The 26,423-nt window shown below is 36.4% G+C and overlaps 1 protein-coding gene across 1 annotated transcript in view; it reads right to left on the minus strand.

The window, feature by feature from the left end:
* Positions 1 to 26,423, minus strand: part of GBE1 (1,4-alpha-glucan branching enzyme 1) — a 318,830-nt gene that overhangs the window by 183,126 nt on the left and 109,281 nt on the right. Inside the window, exon 3 of the mRNA XM_055567831.1 lies at positions 24,321 to 24,436. Coding sequence (XP_055423806.1) covers positions 24,321 to 24,436 — 116 coding nt within the window. The remainder of the gene's footprint in view (positions 1 to 24,320; positions 24,437 to 26,423) is intronic.

Consider the following 26,423-nt stretch of genomic DNA (forward strand, 5'->3'; position numbering starts at 1 on the left):
AAACCTGATTCTAGAGGATCACACAAATCTCCAAATAAAAAACTGGCACACTAACCATAAGAACGTTTAAAACAACAAAAATTATTCAATTAATGAAGAAAGTAGGAGCTTGGGATTGGGTTAACAGATTTTAAAAAAAAAGGTGCCAAGTATAAGATAAAAATAATGATTTACATAATTAGATTATTTTCATCTTTTAGAAGTATCTTCACAAAGTCATTATTTGTGACACGTAAAATATAAATGTGTTGAACAAATAAACTGAGGAACCAAGATATAAAATCAGTGAACTGATTATTAATGGTTATACTATAACCCAAAGTGCCTCACCCCTGGCCCAGTGTTATTTCTATGAGGCCAGTAATTCCAAACCTATCACCCACCAAATCATCAGGAGCTATTTAAAAGCACAGAGCCCTATTCCTCTGTGATGGTGATACAAAGTCATCTTTGAAAATTACTGTCTTTTGTGGTGAAAATGCCACAGGAGTAATTTAGACAAAAGACAGTATTGGCCAGAACTACCAATGAAAAGAATACTATTCAAGAAATCCTACAGAGGTAGATTCACCTAAACTTCTCAACTGCAAGTGAAGGTAAGAGAAAGACAAAAGTAAAAGAACCTTAAGTTTACAGGAGACCAGAGAATGGCATACCCTTTGAGAGTGGTAAATAAGCTGGAAGGCTACACTGGTTTACAAATGAGAATATAAGCTTTTATTCTTCATATTAAATGTCACTTGTAGGGACTTCCTGGTGGCTAGCGTTTCTGCAGTGTGGCTAAGGCTCCATACTCCTAATGCCTGGGGCCTGGGTTCAATATCTGGTCAGGAAACTCGATCCCACATGCCAGAACTAAAAGATCCCTCATGCCACACAAAGATGGAAGATTCTAAAACTAAGACTCAGCACGACCAAGAAAATACATAAAAATAATTTTTAAAATATGAATTGTACACTCAGATCTTGTCAGATATTGAGGTTCACACATATGGCTGAAAGATATATGTACTTTTATGCAATATGTTCAGAAATTTTTTTCTGTTAAAATTAAGCAACTTAAAAACTACATATGATATCTGAGTCAATAGACATGAATTTATTTAATAATTATATGTAGGACTACCTTCCCTCATATCCCAAGCCTGCAAGAACATAGGCACTATTGAAATGCAGAGGTAAAAATTAAGCTATATTGATTTCAACATTTTATTCTTATAGGGGAAAAAAAAAATCTTATTTTAAACTAATTAGGCCAGTAAAAGAGAATTGTCTACTAAGTCTAAACGACAAATGTCCCTTTTTCAAAAATATCTGTTACTTTCAATGTTTAGTCTAATTTAAACTATTATCCTTGAAGTAAGTCTAGTCAGTAGAAGCCCTCTCTTCATAAATTAATAAAGATCATTTATAAACAATATAAAACACTTTGTCTAAGAAAAACAGTATTTGCTTGGTAGTATACAATTTATGTGTATGACTTACTCTTTCAGTTCAGTTCAGTTCAGTCGCTCAGTCGTGTCTGACTCTTTGCAACACCATGAATCACAGCACGCCTGGCCTCCATGTCTATCTCCAACTCCCAGAGTTCACTCAAAGTCATGTCCATCAAGTCGGTGATGCCATCCAGCCATCTCATCCTCTGTTATCCCCTTCTCCTCCTGCCCCCTATCCCTCCCAGCATTAGAGTCTTTTCCAATGAGTCACCTCTTGCCATGAGGTGGCCAAAGTACTGGAGTTTCAGCTTCAGCATCAGTCCCTCCAATGAACACCCAGGGCTGATCTCCAGAATGATGGACTGGTTGGATCTCCTTGCAGTCCAAGGGACTCTCAAGAGTCTTCTCCAACACCACAGTTCAAAAGCATCAATTCTTCGGCACTCAGCTTTCTTCACAGTTCAACTCTCACATCCATACACGACTACTGGAAAAACCATAGCCTTGACTAGACGGACCTTTGTTGGCAAATTAATGTCTCTGCTTTTGAATATGCTACCTAGGTTGGTCATAATTTTCCTTCCAAGGAGTAAGCGTCTTTTAATTTCATGGCTGCAATCACCATCTGCAGTGATTTTGGAGCCCCCCAAAACAAAGTCTGACACTGTTTCCACAGTTTCCCCATCTATTTCCCATGAAGTGATGGGACCAGACGCCATGATCTTCATTTTCTGAATGTTGAGCTTTAAGCCAACTTTTTCACTCTCCTCTTTCACCTTCGTCAAGAGGCTTTTTGGTTCCTCTTCACTTTCTGCCATAAGGGTGGTGTCGTCTGCATATCTGAGGTTATTGATATTTCTCCCGGCAATCTTGATTCCAGCCTGTGCTTCTTCCAGCCCAGAGTTTCTCATGATGTACTCTGCATATAAGTTTAATAAGCAGGGTGACAATATACAGCCTTGACGTACTCCTTTTCCTATTTGGAACCAGTCTGTAGTTTCATGTCCAGTTCTAACTGTTGCCTCCTGACCTGTATATAGGTGTCTCAAGAGGCAGGTCAGGTGGTCTGGGATTCCCATCTCTTTCAGAATTTTCCACAGTTTATTGCAATCCACACAGTCAAAGGCTTTGGCATAGTGAATAAAGCAGAAATAGATGTTTTTCTGGAACTCTCTTGCTTTTTCCATGATCCAGCAGATGTTGGCAATTTGATCTCTGGTTCCTTTCCCTTTTCTAAAACCAGCTTGAACATCTGGAAGTTCACGGTTCACATATTGCTGAAGCCTGGCTTGGAGAATTTTGAGCATTACTTTACTAGCATGTGAGATGAGTGCAACTGTGCAGTAGTTTGAGCATTCTTTGGCATTGCCTTTCTTTGGGACTGGAATGAAAACTGACCTTTTCCAGTCCTGTGGCCATTGCTGAGTTTTCCAAATTTACTGGCATATTGAGTGCAGCACTTTCACAGCATCATCTTCCAGGATTTGAAATAGTTCAACTGGAATTCCATCACCTCCACTAGCTTTGTTCGTAGTGATGCTTTCTAAGGCCCACTTGACTTCACATTCCAGGATGTCTGGCTTTAGGTGAGTGATCACACTATCGTGATTATCTTTGTCGTGAAGATCTTTTTTGTACAGTTCTGTGTATTCTTGCCACCTCTTCTTAATATCTTCTATTTCTGTTAGGTCCATACCATTCTGTCCTTTATCGAGCCCATCTTTGCATGAAATGTTCCCTTGGTATCTCTAATTTTCTTGAAGAGATCTCTAGTCTTTCCCATTCTGTTGTTTTCCTCTATTTCTTTGCATTGATCTCTGAGGAAGGCTTTCTTATCTCTCCTTGCTATTCTTAGGAACTCTGCATTTAGATGCTTATATCTGTCCTTTTCTCCTCTGCTTTTTGCTTCTCTTCTTTTCACAGCTATTTGTAAGGCCTCCTTAGACAGCCATTTTGCTTTTTTGCATTTCTTTTCCATGGGGATGGTTTAATAAGGCTATAAATGTATTTAATTTATCCATCTTTTTGCAAAGACATCTCTCTTTTAGAATATATTTCTATTACCCATTAGCCTAAGAAATTTGTTTTATCTGTATACTGCTGATAAATTATTATAAATTAAAATAATATGTTTTAGGCAAATTTCAGTGTACCATATTTGAGGAATTACATGAAACACAAAATAACTATACTATGTGGCAAGTCAATATATGGGTGATAAGAATCAGGAGTTACAAGCAGAAACAGGCAGATCTGTTTTTGTGACTTATTAGCGGTCACTTGAAAAGACTATGGAAGTTGTCTTCACCAAAATATGACAGACTTACTTGGTTATTGGATGGACAAAAACATGTATACAGTATGAGAGCCCCTGGAGAAGGAAATGGCAACCCACACCAGTATTTTTACCTGGAAGGATGAAGGAGTCCCGTGGGCTGCACCCCATGGGGTCACAAAGAGTCATACAGGACTGAGCAATGAACACACACACAGTATAAGAACAGTATCTAAGTTCACTCCAGTGCTCACAGTTTAATACATTTTCTATGATATGCGTTTTTCACATTGATTAGATGTTATTGATTATTCACAGCCAGTACTTGATTAGATGTTATTGATTATTCACAGCCAGTACTTGTATTTGATTATTCTCAAAACAACTAGCTTTTCTTATTTCCCATAGTTCCTTTCTTCATTAAAGATTCTCCCTCCATCTTCACTGTGGTAGTTTCATTTTGGTGTACAATCTCCTTGATCTCTCCCATAACATTTCATTAAGATTTCTTTTAAAGTTGTACAGAGATTTTATACATAGTTCCAAGATTCTTAAAATGTAAACTTTGAGTTAAGAAAATGAATGCTCAAAAGCACAAAAAATTCTTTACATAAATAAGTGTTGGGCAAAGTACACAGTTTCTATAAACTGGTGAATTTTCAGACATTGGTGGAATAATTCTATAAACACACCAGCTGAATCTCAAGAAACAAAGCATTTTGTAGGGAGGGAGATAATGCAGATTTACAGACTTATCAGATACTGACTGCCTTATTATGCCAATTTATAAAATATTTAATCTGTGCTCACAAAGTCTATGAAGATGTGAGAACTAAAGACAAAAAATCATGGTTTCTACACACAGGCATGGAAAAGAAAATAGTTCAGCTTACAGAATATTAACTAACTTACCAGGCACTGTTGTGAGGGTTTTTACCCTCCCAACAATTCAAGGGGACAAATATGATTATTATTCCCAGTTTAGAAGCTATTGAGGTAAGAGAATGATTAGCCAAAGGTCACACTGTTAGCAGGTGTTGGAAACAGCAAGCGAACACAGGCAGTGCAGCTGGAGTCCATGTTTGTATCTATTATGTTATTACCACCACTCAAGAGAACATGGAGATACGTATCCTCAGAGATGTAGGAAGTATTGATACCATCATGTCAAAGGCATCTAGTAGGCAGAGTGCACAGGAGTAATGTCACATGGTATCAAGCACATATTAGATATTGAGGTGAGACATGGTACTGCACTGAATAATGTTATTGGGCAGTACAGGCAAAGGAGATGATTTGTACTATCAGGTGTATTATGAGAAAACAAAAACTTAAAATATGGACCATGAGAGAATAAAAGCAATTACTAAGTTTATTATTTGTTGTGAATATGAAAAATTAGAAACTTGAAATCTACTTGAGTACTCTTTCTTTGCAATTTTTTGAAATCTATTAGAATTTTTTTTAATAGACTAGGGGATATGCAAAAGACTCAGCAATTAACTTGCTCAAAGCCATAAATGGCATATACATATACATTTATACATTTCAAAGTCTTTTTTCCCAACCCATTATACAAAATAATTTTTCATGATACCCAGATAACAAGTTAGTGAATGAACTCTAAAATTAGTCAACACTAACATAGTTATTCCAACTTCACCTCCAATGCCTTGCATCTAAAAAAATTGTTGCAGCAGGACTCTTAGAACTGATTTTATATAAAGTGACAACCTAAATCCACATATCCTAATCTTATATTGAGATAGAAGTGCTAAAAAAGGTCTCCATGACTTTAGGGAACTCTGCAATTCATGATGGTATAAGTTTTACTGATTAGGATTATTTGATGTGAGGAAGTAAAATAACACATGTTGGGTAGTGAGAAAAAAATAAAAGGCATTCAATAGAAAGTTTTCTTGGCCTGAGTTTATTTTCTTGCTCAACAAAATAAAATATAAAATCTTAAGCAAGTACCCCTTTATTGCACCTGGCCCATATTTTAACTTGTTAGAATTAAAACAGCTATATACAACTATTCAAAATAAAACCAGTATGTTCTTCCAAGGGATTCCCCTCAAGATCTACAAATTAAAACAACAACAAAAAAGGCAAAACAATGAAAGAAAAGAAAAAGAAATAAGACTTGAGGACACAGTTCTGCTTTTTAAAGCATTATCAACTAATGGTATGTGCCAGCACCTACAGATCCCTTCAAACTGTTCCCAAAGCACAGTCCCTGAACCAGCAACTTTGGCATCATCTGAGAACTCTAAAACTTCAAAATTTCAAGCTCATCCCACACCTATTGGATAAGACACCCCAGGGTGTGTCTTTTAACAAGGCTGGCAGATGTTTCTGAAATAAGCTGCAAGTTCGAGAGGATAAGATGGTTTGATAACATCACAGATTTAATGGATATGAATTAGAAAACTCCAGGAGATAGTGGAGGACAGAGGTGCCTGGCAGGCTGCTGTTCACAGAGTCACAAAGAGTGGGACATGACTTCGTGACTGAAGGAAGTTTGAGAACTGGTGCTTCAAGATACGACTACACAGGATTTTACAGAGGATTTAGGACTTCCCTGGAGAAGGAAATAGCAACCCACTCCAGTATTCTTGCCTAGAGAATCCCATGGACAAAGGAGCCTGGTGGGCTGCTGTCCATAGGGTCGCAGAGAGTCGGACACGACTGAGCGACTTTCACTTTCACTCTAAGGATAAAGGAAAAATTTACAGCATGATCACCTCAGTGGATAGCTGCATGCTCAGTCAGATTCTTTGCAACCTCATGGACTGTAACCAGCCATTCTCCTCTACCCATGGGATTTTCCAGGCAAGAATACCAAAGCAGGTTGCCATTTCCTTCCTCCACGGGATCTTCCAATCCAGAGATAGAACCTGTGTTTCCTGCATTGACAAGTGGATTCTTTACCTGCTGAGCCACTGGGTCATGCAACTTAGTGAAACCGAGTTGGGAGAAGGGCAAGATCCCTAGAGCAGAGGAGGTGGAGGAACTGAGAGGCCAAGGCCAGCAAGCTGATGGGTCTCCACCAGGATACAAAAATCACCAAAAATATTTTTGTTTAAAATACTCTCAAGGATATAACTGAAACATTTTAAGGTGCTTCTGTCCTCCCCAAAGTTAATGATTTGACCCTAAAATATCTTTTAGAAAAGATGGATTTGAGAACTTAATTATTTTAATAAGATTCCATTTATTAATGGTTGTGCTTAAAAATGTTTGACCAACTTGCTGGTTTTAAAAACCAGTCTTCTTCCTAAAGCTCTTCTAATACTGTGTATAATATCTGGAAAATCACTTTCATTTATTATTACAACTTTACCCATAAATGCTGGCTCACACCCTCTCTTTCTTATCTGATGTTCCTGCAGAACTAATTTTTTTTAAGTGTGAAGATTTAAGTAGGAATATTCAAAAATGCTCAATACCAATACAAAAAATAAATGATCAGAGTCAATACCTTTTTAGCTTTCTTAAGAAGGAAAGGGAAATGATTCTTCTTGAACCCTAACTTAAATGTAGGTATTTCAACTATCTATGAATTCTCTGTTATAGAGGCAGTCAGTTTACATTCTCAATTATGCTATTCAAAAAAACCAGGTTAGAGCCTAGTTGCTGTCAGTTGCAGATTTTTCTCAGTAATGCTTTTAAATCCCACACTGCTATATTTACCTGCAGTGTGTTCATTACAATCCTAGTCTTATTTTATGCAGAAACTGTTTTCAAACTAAAAATAGCATAAAAGTGCAACTGGCATTTCATGATAATTTGGACATCCTTCAGAAAGTTGCAAAGTTTTAAGCCTCACATAATATCTAATAAATTCCAGATTGCTTTAGGATTTTACTTTCATTTTATTTGTTTAATGTTGGTGTTTGCAATGATCTGAAGCATACTGTTAGGACTGCACAAGATTAATACTACTAGCTATATCCTGAGTGTATATTATTAACATTATCAGCCATAGCCTCTGTATTTTCTTTTTTATTAAGAACACCACACTTTTTTCTAAGCTATAATAAATAAACTCATAAAAGTTTTAAAACAATGTGTTTCTATAGCATAACAAATAAAATAAGGATACATTACTTACAGTTGACTATGAAATATTAAAAAATGAAAGTTTCTAGCACAAGGTTAGTTCTTCTATTTCCTGAAAAGGTTTCTTTTAACTGGTTATAGCAGTAAATGCTAACTGTATTTCAAAATCAACCCTCTATTTTTCATTTAAATAAGACAGAACCTGCTGAATTTTAGCTTAACAAATGGCCCTGAACCACATTTTCCAACATTCTTTGCAGTTAGGATAGCCACTGCAACAAAGATCTGGCCAAAAGGATGTGTACAGAAAAGATGTGTTCACGTTCTTAAAAGAGAAAGCCTTGATCTTGTTTTCCTCTTTCTGCAGAAAACACAGAGAGATGGAAGGAGAAAAAGAAAGAGAGAAAAGGAAAAACACAAGAGAAAAGGAAGAAATCAACAAGTTTTTTTTTTGTTGTTTCCTTTTACTTATCTCTGAAGTGTTGTTAACTGTACAGATAACACACTTGGGAGACAGAAGACCAATGAGATGTAAGGAACCTGGTCTGGACATACACATGGAGAAGAAGTAGCCTATCCACAGAGCACCTACTGTCCTAGACTTTTACTTCAAGGAGAAGCAACCATCTATATTTATTAAGACACTGTTATTTTGGCCCTTGACAAAGTAAACCATACAATCTTTTACCTAATAAGATGACGGAGAAAGAAGCAACCTTAGTGCAACAAACATGTAAAGTCAATCAAGTGTGGTCCTAAGCCAGCAAATACATTATAATCCACACATAAGGAATAGCATGGTGGAGACCCAGCACCAACCTCACCAGGCTCACTTTACACTCATTTTGTTTTTTTAACCACATTCGTTCCTGACTTCTCCATCCATTCTCAGTCTAGCAACGCCAGCTTTATAAACAATGGGATTTCTTTCATCCCCTATCCTCAGCATTTCTTGTGGATACTTTAGTCTGTTACTTCTCTGCTACTGCTGCCGCTGTCGCTGCTGCTGCTAAGTCACTTCAGTCATGTCCGACTCTGTGCGACCCCATAGACTGCAGCCCACCAGGCTCCCCCATCCCTGGGATTCTCCAGGCAAGAACATTGGAGTGGGTTGTCATTTCCTTCTCCAATGCATGAAAGTGAAGTCTGAAAGTGAAGTCACTCTGTCGTGTCTGACTCTTCATGACCCCATGGACCGCAGCCTACCAGGCTCCTCCGTCCATGGGATTTTCCAGGCAAGAGTACTGGAGTGGGGTGCCAGTTACTTCTCTAATTCTATAATAACACTGATGTCCTTCCAGGTACAATGTATGGTCTCACCTAGCCAGTAGAACCTCACTTTATAAACCCTGCCCCTTCCTTCATCAGCTCCCAAAATGACAGGTCTGGCCAGAGAGGTAAAACTTGGATATATTCCCACAGTAGGCACAGGGTCTAGTCTAGATGTAAAAAGAAAATCCACCTTGCCTTGCAACATTCTGGCTTACATAGCTATAAATCTAACAACATACATACACACATACAAACATACATATATATAATGACTAACAATACCATGAGATTAAACTGTGTCAACATGTGCACAGCTTCCCATGAGGATTCTCCCTCCCTCACACTGATGTCAGGATATCATCTACTAGTAGTTATGATTTCATAAAATACTTAAACTGAAATATATATATATACATAAAATATGTGTATGCATGTGTGTATAAATGCATTAGTATAAATGCATTATATATACATATAAAATGTATAGCATATGTTCGATTGAATATTCCTAACAACGTTGAATTGTTTTCTGTGTGCTCCTCAATGTATTACTGTCATAGCCACTTGCTCATAAGAAAATATGTATTCTAAAAACACATTAGGATTCGAAAAGGTTTATTGCTTTAGCCAAAGGCTATGCTTGGTAATATTTTTAAACATAGGTATCAAGAAGTCATAGGAATTGTAATTAAACTAATATAGCAACATAACACAATGTTAAGAACACAGCCTCTAGAGCCAGGCTTCCTGGGTTTGAATCTCAACTCTGTCTGCTCTCAGGTAGCTATGTGACTTTCAGCACATTGGCATCTCACTGCGCTTCAGTTCCTCATCTGAGAAAACGGGGATGATGGGCTGTTATGAGGGCTAAATAAATTAATATGAATAATATTAAACTAGTAACTGATAAGGGCCATCTGCTAAACAAAAGAAAGAAAGGAAGCCTTTTATTAGGAACAAACTGAAAACGTTACCCGCTCAGTCATGTCCAGCACTTTGCAACCCTATAGACTGTAGCCCACCAGTCTCCTTTGTCAATGGGATTCTCCATTGACAGGTAAGAATACTGGAGTGGGTTGCCAGGCCCTTCTCCAGGGGGTCTTCCCGACCCAGGGATGGAACCCACGTCTCCCACATTGCAGGCAGATTCTTTACCATCTGAGGCACCAGGGAAGCCCTATTAGGAATAAGCCAGACTATATTTATAAGCTAGTTTAGGCTATAAATTCTGAATAGTCAATCACTGCATATTTAAATTATAATTATTTTATGTACTGCATTTTTAAAAGAAAGAAAATAGGAAAAACACAGGAGAAAAGGAAGAAATCAACAGGTTTGTGGTTTTCTTTTTTCCTTGTGCTCATCTCTGAAGGTGACCTTTTTGGGAAAACGTATGTTATTTGTTCTCTGAGCTGTGTATGATTAGTTTCTTCATCATACACAGACAAATTAGGAAGGCTGCTGTGGTGATCAGAAATCATCCGTTAAACAAAGTCAAAATTAATGATAAAATTGAGTTCCCTTTGTGTTTGATTTTCATCTATCTGCACTCAATTATAAACGAGCTATCAAAGAAAGCTACCCATTAGCTCTTAATTCATAATGACTTCAGAAGGCAATCCCCATACTGCCATTGATATCTCACCAACAACCTCCTATTCTCTGCAGGGCTTTTAGCTGAAAATGAAAAGGGAAAACAAAACTACATCATCCATGTGGCTCGTGATCCTGAGCCCTACTGTGGAAAACTCGGAAATCAGGCTTAACATACTCAAGCTATAATAAGTTTTTACCTATATATGTAAAAGAGACAATTGAACTATTTTTGTTTTCTTTCCACCATAATTTATTGTGCCTTAAGTAAAATAGATATAATAGCAACAACGCATCCCACATTTCTATTTAATTGTGTCAAAAGTAAATAGTCTTCAAAGTTAGAGAAAATTTTCCATGAGGAAAATGTCTAAAACAGAGATGATATGTGCTTTATCTAGAGAGAAATAATATCGGTTTAATTATTTGGGGTAAGAGTGACATCATTGTACAGTTGGACTTTTCCGTCTTCATTGTACTCACCTAATTACCTAAACATTCTGACCTCTGCCATATCACATACTAAATCCATTCTGTAACCTTCTAACTAACTGGTTCTGAACTATAAGGGAAAAGAACTAGGCATTGTTCATTTATGCATATGTGATTTAAAGAAATATTAAAACAAATTTGGATCCTGATTTGAAATAATTACCTGTCCTTATTCACAGATTTACATACATTTAATTTATATTCTTCTTAGTTCAAAAAAAACAGCTTACAATTTTTAAAATATAATATATTTTAAAATAAAATGAGAAGAAAAAATCAGCAGTTACAATGGAAATGGTCAGAAGGAGAGAAGGGCTAGAGGGCAAGGAGACGAGATAATGATGTAGGACTCTGGAGCTGGATGATTATTGCAAGTATACAAGTCACTTAATTTTAAGTCTTTGACAGACAAGAGAAAGGGGGGAACCATGAGATAAAAATAAGCATTTCAAATCTTTAGGAGAAAGGCAAACTTTTCTCTAATATTAAGCTCTTTAAACAGTGACTCACAGGAATCTTTGCTTGAAAAGTAACACAGAAAATGCTAATGACTCATTAAAACAAACTGATTTCCAGACCAATATTTGCTTATTTTGGTTATTCTGTTTGGTTTAGCCCTATTATCAATAGGATTTCTCCTATAAATAAGCAATTCTATTGGCTGAGATGCCTGAACTCAAAGAAAATGCAATAGTTATTAAAACACATTTTATAAATTTCTTTCACTTTTTGTATAAAATGTATATGCAAAAATATTTCCAACAGTGGCAAATATACTTATATAATGATCCCTAAGCTTTTCAACCATGCAGTCAATAAACATTTATTGATAGCATCTATAAAGCAGTTATTACTAAGTCCCAGAGACACAATGATGACCAAGATGCTGAACTTGTCCTCAAAAAGATCACAGTCTGGAAGTATGTATCACCACAGTGCGTATGGTGGAAACAGGCTCTGAGATGCTTGTGGAAGAAGGAATATTTGGTAAGTAGAAAGTGGAGTTTGGGATTATGAAAAACTTAACCAAAAATAAATTGTATATAAACTCTATACCAAAGACTTGGGTGGGGAGAGGTTATCAGGTTACTAAAACAGAGGAAAGCCATGCCATGTAAAAGAGATGCTGTCTTTGCATTTGCTGAGACACAACCGAGACAGCGTTTAAGCAACAGCAAGTAATTCAGTATAGACAGTGTACTTTATTATTGTGGACTGAATGTTTTGTCCTCCTCTAGTTTTATATGTTGAAAGCCAATGCCCCAGTGTGATGGTATGAGGAGGTGGGGCCTTTGGAAGGTAATTAGCATTAAATGAGGTCAAGAGGGTGGAGCTATCAGGAGTGGAATTAATGCCATTATTAGCATCACTAGAGAGTTTGCTTCCTCTTTCTGCTCTCCACCATGTGAAGAGACATTACCAATGAGAAGCTGGCAGACTGTAACCCAGAAAAGAGCTCTCACTAGAATTCTACAAAGTTGGCACCCTTACCTCATACTTTCAGTCTCTAGAACTGAGAGAAATACATTTCTGTTGTTTAGAAGGCACCTAAGCTATGGTACTTTATTATGACAGCCCAAACAGACCGAGACAAGGATAAGACAAATTTGGAGAGGAAACCAAAGTCCAGAGCAAGGAAGGCTTTGTATGGAAGGCTAAGAAGTATGGAATACATCCTAGAGGCCATTGTTATTCACTTCTAGAAAATAGAGAAATCATTATTTAGATATAATGATACATGGGAGCCCAACTATAAAACAGAAAAGGAATCTCTTTATTTCATGTGAGTGCTGGGGAATCTGAAAACTGACCTGATCAGCTTCTTATCACACAGTTTGAAAACTCTGTCCACCTCTTTGTGACACCATGTACTTGTAGCCCACCAGGCTCCTCTATCCATAGGATTCCCCAGGAAAGAATACTGGAGTGGGTTGCTATTTCCTTCTCCAAGGGATCTTCCCGACCCAGGGATTGAGCTTGGGTCTCCTGCATTACAGGAGCTACTAGGGAAGTGTTCAAAACTTCTGAGCGAAGTCTTGAAAACCCTGGCTATGGTCTGAGCTACTAGGGAAGTCCTGGCTACAACCAAATCAAGAGTGAAGAGAGTTTATCATAAAGGCTTTCAAACAGAAGGATAATATGAACAGATTTCAAATTTTAGAATGATGACTATAGATATAATATGAAAGTGAAGGGGAAAAGAGGAAACAAAAGAGAAGATCATTTATGAGGAAAAGATCATTTCAAGAAAAGAGTAACAAATGAAATCTTATATTAGCAGAGACAATAGTGAAATTTTTAGAACATAAAGGATAAAGAGGAAATCCAAATGGCTGACAGGAGAAAAGGCTGATTACAGACAAAGGAATAAAAATAAAATTATTAGCATTTTATCAGCAACACTGGATATAAGACAAAACTGGATATAGATAATAAATAAACTTTAATCATAGACTAATACATAAGATCTCAAGTCATCACTAAAAGAATCTCCACAGGATGATACATATGAAAAAAAAGTGTTAACAAGCTGGAAAAACAATGACTTATGACAAGTGTGACTTGGCAGGTGGTACATAGCAAAAGAATGTATTTTATACATGACATAACTAGAAATGATCACTCAGGAACTACAGAATATAGAGAGTCTCTCACAGGCCATGACACAGTAGAATTCACCTGTAAATCTAATGAAATACTAATGGGAATATGCAGTTCAAATGATTCATAATGGTAAATGAAATTTACATGCTTCATTCATAGGTCTTATGTTTAAATTATCATCATCCGGCTATTGGTACTGTTTTATTTTATATTAATAAAACAGAGTAGGAATGGATAGAAAACAACAAAGTGGAACTGAGGGTACAGAAAGAGCAGTTGTACATGACAGTAAAGTTCTTTCTAGGAATCTTTATGACATAAAAGAAGAAGAGAGAATATTCAGGGTTCATAAACAGTGACTAATTTTTGTTAATTGCTAATGAGATTACTTTAGCATTTTTATATGCTCCAGAAGAGAGAGTATAAACAATTGTGAGGGGAAAAAATGAGATCATTAAAGGTCAAAAAATACCACAAGTTAAAGAATAAACTGTTCATTATTAAAAAATCACTGTTTTTTTTTTTTTAAAGTAAGAAATGCAGGATTTAAGAAAAAGCAAAAAAGATCTCTGTCAAAATTCTGCAACTGTATTGCCATGCACGCTTTGAGAATAAAATTTCCTAAAATAGATTCACTATTTCATTTAGTTTCCTTATATATCTTACATCTTTGTAAGTCAATATAAGTCAAACTTACTACTGTCTCTCATGTAGAATTGGTTAATTCCTATACAATCTTGCTTAATTTTATATTCTTTTATTCTCTAATTGACCCTTGACAACTTATTCATAGTCGTTAATCTAATCCACTAACTCTTTCAAGACCAAGCTTAGAATGCATCTCTTCCCATAATCATTCCCTAACTATTCGGCCTGTAAATTTAATTCTCCATCTTTCCAGTCTCCTAAAAATCTATCTCTAATCCCTTGGGTCCCTTCTCAGCTACATTAATATTTAGCCAAAAATGAAGGGAACTAACAAGTTTTTTAAAAAGTAAAAGACATGTATTCTATTTACTTATTCTTACTTTTCTGTTATAAACTTCTTCAAAAAAAAAAATAAGCTTCTTCCTTACTCCTTTAACAGTCACAAAATGCTCAAGCAACTCATTTGTTTATGGTGAGCTTTGTCCAAGCGGACAATAAATTCAATATGCAGGCATTCTGTCTTTTATTTCTTCACATACATCCAGGGAAGAAAGTGCAATATAATAAGTGCAGAAATTTTTTTTAAAAAAGCTAAATATATGCTGCTACTGCTAAGTCACTTCAGTCCTGTCCGACTCTGTGCGACCCCATAGACAGCAGCCCATCAGGCTCCCCCATCCCTGGGATTCTCCAGGCAAGAACACTGGAGTGGGTTGCCATTTCCTTCTCCAATGCAGGAAAGTGAAAAGTGAAAGTGAAGTCACTAAATCGTGTCCGACTCTTAGCGACCCCATGGACTGCAGCCTACCAGGCTCCTCCGTCCATGGGATTTTCCAGGCCAAGAGTACTGGAGTGGGGTGCCATTGTCTTCTCCGAAATATGTGCTAAGATATTAAGAAAGAAAAAGAACAAAATTTGATAAATTAATGTGCAGCAAGCTCAAAACAGAGGGAAACACCCCCACTTTTTAGCTCGCCCATCCTCTAGGCAAACAGAGTTATGCTAAATATTGATTAAAACACTGCTTTGGAAACATACGCATTTATTTTGTGTTTCCTACCAAGATTCTGAGGAGCTTTAAAAAAAGAAAAGAAAAATGAATCAATTAAAAAGCCTTTATTCTCACCTACAGAGGAAGACCATTTCCTAGTATGTTATTTAGGTTCATTAGCATTCAAGTTGTATTTCACAAACACAAAGAAATATAAGTTCTGTGGTATGGGAAAGTGCATCTAATTCTAACTACACGTTCTCCCAAAACTAGATGTTTCAGGGTCTTCAAGGTTGATTAAGTTAAATCAGGTAACAAAGAGTAAAGGACTTTTGTGGGTCATGGAGAAGAAAATCTTTATCATATAAAATAACATGTAAAGACATCACAAGCGAGAAATAGTCTCACCAAAATTTTATATCATGGCATATGATAAGAATATAATATTCAATAGAGGCCCCAGAATTATAAAACATCTTCTATTCAGGAAATGTACTTTTTTCTTCTTTCAATCAAATAAGGGTGTTTGAGAAGTCTGGATTAAAAATAACAAACTTAGCAAACTTCTGTTAAAATAAATAATAGCAAACAATATACAAAGTAAAATTAACAGAGAAAGACAGAAAAAGAGACAACAAGAGAACAGAAATCTCAACAAATTTTTGGAACTTAGAAGTAAATTGGAGAGGTAAGAAAATAAGTAGACAGGAAAAAATTAAAATCTGGTATTACAGAGGAAGAACCTGAAGAGAGCTAGTCAAGTTGCTTCACAGGAGCCCTAGGACTTGTCATGTGGAGGCTTCTGGTCCTATGGGAGAGGTAAGATTCAAGGTTAAACAGAAGGACTGTAGGCTCTTAAACATAGCCTCTCCCTTACTGTACAAAAAAATGTGCATCCCTCCAAAATGCCACCTCTCACCCCTCAAATGGGAGATGAGACGTTCACTATGAAAAATACCAATTCACTGGAAAAGACCTTGATGCTGGGAAAGATTGAGGGCATGAGAAGTGGACAACAGAGCATGAGATGATTGAATGGCATCGCTTAATCAATGGGGATAAGTTGGCACAAACTCTGGGAGATAGTGAAGGATAAATCCCAGCATGCCACAGTCCATGGGGTGGCAAAGACTCAGACACAACTCATCAACTGAACAACAAAGGCAGGCTTCAATTCCAGAGACAATAGCACAGCAGATGGCAGAGGTGAATCAGATGGGTGAGAATAGGGGGATTCAGTGTCTTACTGAAAGTTGGGACCTTTATCCACGTTCTCTGTCCCTTATGTATGGATGCCAGTTCAGTTAAGTTCAGTTCAGTCACTCAGTTGTGTCCGACTCTTTGCGACATCATGGACTGCAGCACGCCAGGCTTCCCTGTCCATCACGAACTCCCAGAACTTACTCAAACTCATGTCCCTTGAGGCGGTGATGCCATCCAACCATCTCATCCTCTGTCGTCCCCTTCTCCTCCTGCCTTCAATCCTTCCCAGAATCAGGGTCTTTTTGAATGAGTCAGTTCTTCGCATCAGGTGGACAAAGTACTGGAGTTTCAGCTTCAACATTAGTCCTTGCAATGAATATTCAGGACTGATTTCCTTTAGGATGGACTGGTTGGCTCTCTTTGCTATCCAAGGGACTCTCAAGAGTCTTCTCCAACACCACAGTTCAAAAGCATCAATTCTTTGGGACTCAGCTTTCTTTATAGTCCAACTCTCACATCTATACATGACTACTGGAAAAGCCATAGCTTTGACTAGATGGACTTTGTTGGCAAAGTAATGTCTCTGCTTTTTAATATGCTGTCCAGGTTGGTCATAACTTTCCTTCCAAGGAGCAAGTGTCTTTTAATTTCATGGTTGCATTCACCATTTGCAGTGATTTTGGAGCCCAAAAAATAAAGTCTGTACTGTTTATATTCCTCCATCAATACCCCTTCCACCCACCCCTTATAAGAGACTGGAAAATTCACCTCTGGAAAAAAAAATGACCTCAGAGTAAAATTTTCACTTCTTGCCATCAATATAAAGTCTGTCTCACTTTCTGGCTACCCAGCTGCGAAGATCACCAGTAACAAAGCTTACCAGGAACAGAATTTTCAATTGTCTTTTCCTAATAACTCTTTCTAAAACACAGTTCTGTAACTAGGCATTTTAAGACAGCCTGCAACACAAAAGATAAGAGGCTAAAAAAACATAGAAAAAGAAAATTTGAAAGAAACAGTGATGGGGTAGGGGAACAAGAAGAAAATTGGGAGAAAAAAATAAAAGAAAACATCTATAACCTTTTCAAAGAAGATAAAAGTATCTCTGAACATTTAACAATGACAGAATCTATGTATAACTAGAGAAAACATGCATGTTATTAGAAATGCTTATAATATGATTACTAAAATAATGCAGTTGGGGGAATTCCCTGGTGGTCCAGTGGTTAGGACTCCAAGCTTTCAATGCTGAGAGCCCAGGTTTGATCCCTGGTTGGGGAACTAAGATCCCACAAGCCTCATGGTGTGGCAATAATAATACTTATAATAATGCAGTTGGAAGATACTTCTTCAAAGTGAAACAGGAAGTAAAAATGACAGGAGACTTGACAAAAAGATAAGAAAATCTAGGTGATTCAATATCCAAATACTAGAATTTCCTGAAACAGTGAACAAAAAATGTGGAGAGAAGGAAATAGACAAAAGACACAAGAAAATATTCCAGAGGTAAAGGATAAAGTGTGTGTATGTGCGTGTGTCCATGTCTGTGTGTGTGTGTGTCTATGTGTGTTAGTCACTCAGTTGTGTCCAAGTCTTTACGACCTCATGGACTATAGCCTGCCAGGCTTGTCTATCCATGGAATTTTCCATGCAAGAATATTGTAGGAGGTTGCCATTCCCTTCTCCAGGAGCTCTTCCCAACCCAGGGATCAAACCTGGGTCTCCTACATTACAGGCACATTCTTTACAATTTGAGCCACCAGGGAAGCCCAAAGGATACAGTGCTTATGAGATTAATCTTAAGCAAATATTTAGATACTAACTTTTCAACATGCCATATCACTGCCCAATGACATCCTTCTACCTAGCAATCCCATTCTAGCTATCAATAATTAGTTTCACTTTACATAATTGATCTGATCTCTTATTCTCTAAAACCCAAACTTTCCACAAACTATCTATTAATACCTCCTTTTTATTCTCATGGAAGGTCACTTCAATACTCAGCACCCTGAAAAATGGAAATGATAGTTCCACACAATAAAGCAAAAGCAAACATGGTATAAAATAATTTGTTGGGCTTTCCCGGTGGCTCAATGGTGAACAATCCACCTGCCAAGGCAGGAGACATAGGTTCAATCCCTGACCCAGAATGAGTCCACATACCACGGGAGAACTAAGGCCATGTACCACAATATTGAGCCTGTGCTCTAGAGCCCAAGCTCCACAACTAGAGAAGCCACCACATAGAAAAGCCCACTTGCTGCAACCAGAGAAAAGCCCACATAGCAACCAAGACCCAGCAAAGCCAAAAATGAATAAATAAATAACACTATTTTAAAAGCTGTTAAATAATTTGTTAAACATGAGATAAGGCTCAAGTTCTACTTCCTTTGTATCACTTTTTTTCCTTTTTCTCTCTGTCAACCCTTAGTCTGACCAGCAGTGTAGCACAATGATTAGGACCATGGACTTCGTTATTAGATAAGCCTTAACTCAAGTCAAGGCAATACCATCTGCTTAACCTCTCTAAATTTCAGTGTACTCATTCATGAAATGAATATGTACAGTATTTCATCTCACAGTGTTACAATTAGAACCAAATTAAATATGGATGTAAAATAATTTCTAATTTCATGTGTCTCATCTTAGAAAATTGCAATGTGGGTATTAGGTTCCATGACCCTTTTCCACCAATCAATTGTATAAAATCTAAATATAATTCAGAAAGCAGTATGATCTGCTCTGAACTGAAATGTGCCCCCTCCAACTTCATATATTGAAGCCCTAACCCCAATGTGATGGTCTCTGGAGACAGGACATTTGAGAGATAATTAGGTTTAAATGAAATAATGAGGATGGGGGCCTGATGACAGAATTAGTGCCATATGAAGACAGGGGAAGAAGGCAGCTGTCTGTAAGCAAGGAAAAGAACCCTTACCAGAACTCAACCATGCTGACTAATCTCAAACTTCCAGCTTCCAAAACATGAGAAATTAAATTCCTGTTGTTTAAGCTGCCCAGAGTATTGTATTTTGTTTTTGTAGCTCTAGAAGACTAATACATGAGCCTTTGAAAAGGTTAAAGATCTGGTATCAAGAAACCTCTATTCTAGTCCATTTTGTTACTGATTTGGCAAGGGAAAAGTTAAAGTACAGAAAAATCCTGAACATTTAAAAGGAGACAATACTAATTGCCATTGCTAGTTATATGGGTATTAATAGAAATGATTTTTTAAAAAGAAGGAAATGGCAATCAGAAGAAGGGAATTCTTTAGTTTGCCCCCAACCCACCTTTCAAGTTTACTGTCCTGACCTCTTGCTTTTCCTGATCATTGACTCCTGAGCTACATCTTAGCAGTCAGTTCAATCCACTTCTCACCAGCTCTCTGCCCCAGGAGGCTAACCCATGTGTACCATAGTCCCTAGAAATCTGGCTTCTTATTGGGTGGGCCAATGTTGAGCCACAGGAAGAGGTCAGAGAAAGGAAGGAGTGTGGGAGATGAGAGAATTTGTCTCCTTTTTCCTCTGGCTCCTTTCCTGCAAGGTTACCATGAATTAACTGTGTCTCTCAGCAAAACTCAGTGTTCCTCTCAAGATGGCTGTTTCTGTCTCCCTTTGGGTTCTAGGAACCGATCCCTGTTCCATACGGCCTAGGCAAGGTAACAATTTGGGTTTTACTAAGTTCCCTCACCCAACCCTGCTCCTAACTCTAGAGTGGATCCCTTGTGTGTTGAACTTTGAAAACAGCATTTGGGGCGGGGGGTGGAGTGGGGAAACTGTTCAAACTGTCTTATTTTCCATATGCTATTTACTTCCTGTTGAAACTTCAATCAATACACACACTTTTATTCACACAGGATGCCCAGGTTAAAATACACCCTTTCCCTCTGTCTGTCTGGTCAACTTCTAAATATGTTACCAAGTAGGCTTGAATGTCAGTGCCCTTCTGTTATAATATTTTGCTACAATAGCACCTTATTTTTAAAGCACACACAAACACACACCCTATGTATATGTAACAATTCGACTAGAGCATCTCAGGTCAAGGATAATACCTGACACAGCATCTCAATAATTATGTAAATTCCTACAAGACAACTTACAAAGTTGTATTAATATACTTTTATTAAAGGTATATATTTTAAAATAATAAACAAAAAATACCTTCACATAAATTAGTTTGGCTATGTGTCCAGACGAAAAAATATTAAACACACAAGTATCATGTCTCATTATCCCTCAGGAACATAGTCTTCTATGCTTTTCTTGTATCTTTATAGCCTTGAAAGTTTAATTCACCTTAGTATATTACTTTTCTTTTTTTAGTAAATGTATTTAAAAACATGAAAAGGAGATATTTACATGACAATGTAAGTGATGAGGCATCTTCTTCCAAATTGTTCAGTTGAAAAGACCACGGTTTTCCAAGGAAAACAAAGTTATTATTTCAATGGTAGGTAATATTCTTTTTTGAGAATGGTTATCAGATTATCCATAAGAGAAATATCCACAAGTGAGTTATAAAGGTCAATTCCTTGTGGACTGAAATAAAATTTCAAGTTCAATTTAAAACAAGATTTTTAATTACCAAGGTAAACTACCTAGGGACAATTTCAGACTGCAAGGCCAAACCTTATGTTAGTTGATTTTTTTTATAGAAAATTTAACCCCACTCCCTGAAAGAAAAGCTGATACATCATTTCCCATAAGTGAAAAACTAATTATATCACCATATTGACATTATAATAGCATCTACATGCTTCCTGAAAATTTGAAACATCTAAACACTATAAGTGATACTTTGGGCCTAAATTTCCAGAAAATTAATCCTCATTGAAATCTTTAGCAAATAATAATTAAGAAAGATTACACAACAGTTGACTTGATATTTTCTGAATGCTTATCTACTGTTAGATATAAATTTTTCAAGCAAGTAAAAAGGGAAAAGATGCTTTTTAAAATTTTTTTCTTTGATTATTTCATTTCATCCCAGGTCAAATAAATTTATGAAAGAAAGCAAAGTATAGTACATAGATAGTATCAAAAGCACCTTTATCCATTTGGACTGGTATAACAAAACACCAGAGACTGAGTGGCTTACAAACAGCAGAAATTGATTTCTCACAGTTTGGAAGCTGGAAGTTCAAGGTCAGCTGCCAGCATGGTCTGGTGAGGGCCTTCCTCCAGGTTGCAGACTTCTAGTTATATCTTCATATGGTGAAAAGGGCTAGAGACCTCTCTGGAGGTGTAAGTCCACTAATTCTATTTAAAGAGCTCTACCCTCATGACTCACACACCTCTCAAAGCCGTAGTACCATCACATACTAGTGCCATCATATCAGGAATTAGCATTTTAACATATAATTTGTGAGGAGGACACAAAACATTCAGACTATAGGATAAAGTATGAAAAGTCCTGGAGTTGGCTGGGAGAAGCAAATTTCTACCATTATTACTGTACATATTAATAATCATTCATTCCTAGTAATCATTTTTCCGAGGCATAAAAACAACATATGACCATGTTGGTTATCCATTTTAAATATGGCAGGGAGTTTGGGATGCACACGTACACATTGTTATACTTAAAATGACTAACCAACAAGGTTCTGTGGCATAGCACATGGAACTCTGTTCAATGTTTGTGGCAGCCAAGGTGGGAGGTGAGTTTGGGAGAAAACGGATGTGTATGGCTGAGCCCTTTGCCATCCACCTGAAACTATCACAATATCGTTAATTGGCTATACTCCAATACAAAATTAAAAGTTCAAAAAACCCCACAATGTATGAAAATTCATCCATTGTATGTAATAAAACAGAAACAGACTCAGAGATATAGAGAACAAACTAGTAGTCACCAATAAAGAAGAGGGAGGGGGGAGGGAGAAGAGACAGTATGGGATTAAGAGAGGCAATCTGCTACTTATAAAACAGAAAGGCAACTAGGATAAATTGTACAGCACAGGGAAATATAGCCATTGTTTTATAATAACTTTACAATGAATATAATCTATAAAAATATTGAATCACTATTTTATCCCCTTGAAACTCATACAATATTGTAAATCAACTATACTTCAGTTTTAAAAACTACAAAAAAAATAAATAATTCATTCATCATTTAATGCAAAGAGTAGGTAACATGTCAGAGCTCATAAAATCTAAGAACAGAAAAAAAATACCTGCAGCACTTCAAAAAATTGTAAAATTCAGTTCTTAAAAACAAAATGTAACAAATGGCCAAAAGACCCAAAACAACAATGAAACCAGTGATATAATGGTCACCTTGCTTCACAGTTTCCTAAAGTCAGGCCTTACAGACCATAGGAAAATCAAGCCCTTTGGTTTATTCCTTCAAAGACTGGGCATACAAATGGCCTTAACATTCAGTAAATATTTTTTGAGTGCCTACCCTGTGCCAGGCACTCTTCTAAGCACTGAGAATATACAGTATTAGCAAACAGAAGAGCAAAGGGCCTTGCTCTTGTGATGCTTATACTGACTTGGAAAAGGGATTATATATATTAAATTTAAATCACTCTTATTGTATACTGTAACTACTTTTTTCTCCTTTTCACTTCAGATTAAGAAGAACCCTGGTTGCCATTCCATATTAAAATGTCTCTATTCCAGACAATGTGCTCTCCTGGGAATTATATTATGTGTGGCAATATTTCAGTATTTTCAGGTATACTTATAATTTCAATATTTATAAGAAAGAAAAATCTATAAAACAAACATACAATGCATTTCTAATTTTAACTCTGGTTAATACTGTTAAATAACAAATGCCAATAAAAATATAAATCAGTTACAGGATTTAGTGATAAATGCGATGAATGCTGTTATATGTCCAAGGATGGGAAAGAAAGGGACATGGAAACATTACATATTTATTTAAGCAATGGGCTAAAATCAAGCAAATGTTAAAGGATTTAGATAGCCTTTTACGTAATCAAATCTATGATCTGTAGTCCAGATTTGGAACCCACCCTTGAGGAGACTAGAGAGGCCACTGTGTAGGCTCTGTACACCCTGAATGCAGAGCTACGTAGTCAGCCAAAGAGAGGACAGATAGAGGACAGGCAGGTCCCAGGCTAATTCAAGGAGCTTAACAGAGGAGAAGAGGGCAAACCAGAGCCCTGAAATCAAAGAGCAGAAAAAGACCAAGAAAAATCATATCCCCAAAAGGCATGGGTCTCCAACACAGTATTGCCTCATTCATGTGGCTCATCATAAAATCAATTATGTCAAGTGTGTCTTCACAGGTAAAAATTCTCTGCTCGGCTGATTTGAAGACAGGTTTCATTTTTTTAAAATCAAACTTTCTGTTTCCCAGGCTGAACTTTTGTAATTATTCAGTCATTCTTCTAAAAGATTTCCAAAGTCGTTAACAAATAGTAAGTTCATTATCTTACCAACCAAACAGTTCCCGTCTAACATATTTCAATTTGCTGATGACTTCTCTTAAATTTTCCTCATTTTGATATTTGGCAAAACTAATACAGTTATGTAAAGTTTAAAAATAAAATAAAATTAAAAAAAAAAAAAAGAAATTGTCACACTGCCTCCCCCCAAAAAAATAAATAAATAAAAAAATAAAAATAAAAATAAAAATTTACACTGTTTCTCCTATAATTATCAGGCATCTGTTTACATTCTGACATTTTAAATCAAACTCTGCAAACAGGACAAAAAGAAAATAGTAAGTTCAAATGAAAACATGAGGGAGGAAATACCTTTAGTTTGGATCCATGAGGTACTAAGACAGATCTATTTTGCTTTGGTGGGATATACAGCTCCCATTTTCCAAAATCCAGTTTTTTATATGGGTATGAAAATGGGTTCCAATCATCTGAAATACAATAAGGAAGGTCAGTTAAAAAATAATATTCAATAAATTTCAATCAAAGTATAATATACTGCCTACTTATACAGAATCAAATTCCCTAAAAAACATTACTTCCTACGGTGCTAAACAAAAGACTAATCATTTAGAAAAAGCAAGTTACGCTTGTGCTGAGTCGCTTCAGTCATGTCCTACACTGTGATGCTATGGACTACAGCCCGCCAGTTACTCTCTCCATGAGATTTCTGAGGCAAGGATACTGGAGTGGGATCCAATTTCCTTCTCCAGGGGATCTTCATGAACCAGGAATGGAACCCACATCTCCTATGTCTCCTGCATTGGCAGATGGGTTCTTTACCACTAGTGCCACCTAGGAAGCCCTTTGCCTTTTGTATCTGAAAATTAAAATTACAACACATTTTCCATTGTACTTTCAGTCTTACTTGACCAATAAATAGGATGATGGGCCCCTTTTCAAGAAACACCATCAACAAAAGGAGATAATAAGAAAAAATAGAAATGCATTCTAAGCAATTAGCTAAGATACATGTCATGGTAGAAAAAAATGATGAAAAATTATTAAAATCATATTAACTAAATCCACAAGTGTGTGGTGTGTCAAAACTCAGTTAAAATCTAAAGAAATGCCTCAAACAAGAAAGGTGGAAGGCTATAAACTATAAGAGGCAAAAGACAGGGGGACTGAAGATGCTGAAAGAAAGCCAAAATGAACAAAAGACCATAAACACATGGAAATTTAACATGTGATAGAGGTGGCACTATACATCAATGAGTAAAAGACATACTGCCTAATAAGTGGTATTGAAATAATTGGTTATCTTTATGAGAAAAACAAACACAAATCTCCCCTTAATAATGTACTGAAGAATGAAGAATCCATTAAATATAATGCTTAAATACAATAGATAAAACTGTAAAATTTTTAGAAGAAAACACAGGAAAATATATTTATAATATTGAGTTTGCAAGTGTTTTTAAACAAGACACAGAAGCACGCACACTCAATACACACAAAAAACCTTAAGAAAAAGCCTAATAAAGTTGGCTACAAAAATTACACACTAATCTTCATACATAGATAAATAGAATGACAAATTATCAACTGGGAAACTATATTTCTAATGAGTATTATCAAGAAACAGCATCCAAAATATATGAAGATCTATGAATCAATGGGAAAAAGAAAACAAACCAATATAAAAATCAAGAGATATTCAGGGGAGGACATATGAGTGACCAATAAACATACAATGATGCTCAAGCTCACTCATAATTAAGAATATGCAGCACAAAATATGAAAAGAAAAATGAGAATATCAAATTCTATTGTGATTTCCATGAATAGAGGAAAGAGAACATAGGAAGCTTTAATAGTATCTGTAATGTTTTATTTCTTAGGGTAGGTGGTGTATACTCAGATGCTTATCACATTTTCCCCTATTTGTTTATGCCTGAAATATTTCACTGTTTTAAAAAAACATAAGCAACCCTGTGATGCCATCCACTGTAGTGCTATGACATTAGATTCTCAATTGAGGAGATAAGAAAAACAACAGGAAACTTGTTTTATTCCATGATTTCTTCTTTTACACACCAACACTTTCACCACATGTGCCTGAAGGTTCTTCACTCTCTGCCAATCTGAGTGTTACAGGTAGAGTAGGGGGAAGAAACAACATTTAAACAGATCCTTCTAAACATTTTCCACTCCCCCTCAGAAGACAATCTGAAAATATCTAAAGGCGGTTTATCTTCAGAACAGTTCAATAAGCTCTGTGCTATTATATTCTCCTGCCCCTGAAACATCAAATACATATTTTATCTGTTTATAATGTGACATTCCTTTAACACAGTAAAGACTTTTGGGCGTAATTGGGGCAGGAAGCTTGAAATATGAATATCTACGTAGTGCAGCACTTTATACATTTACTGAATTTCTTTTTAAGCTAATCACTTAAGACAGTTAATGAAC

The sequence above is a fragment of the Bubalus kerabau genome, chromosome 2, assembly GCF_029407905.1.
Source record: "Bubalus kerabau isolate K-KA32 ecotype Philippines breed swamp buffalo chromosome 2, PCC_UOA_SB_1v2, whole genome shotgun sequence".
In the NCBI taxonomy this organism is placed as follows: Eukaryota; Metazoa; Chordata; class Mammalia; order Artiodactyla; family Bovidae; genus Bubalus; species Bubalus kerabau.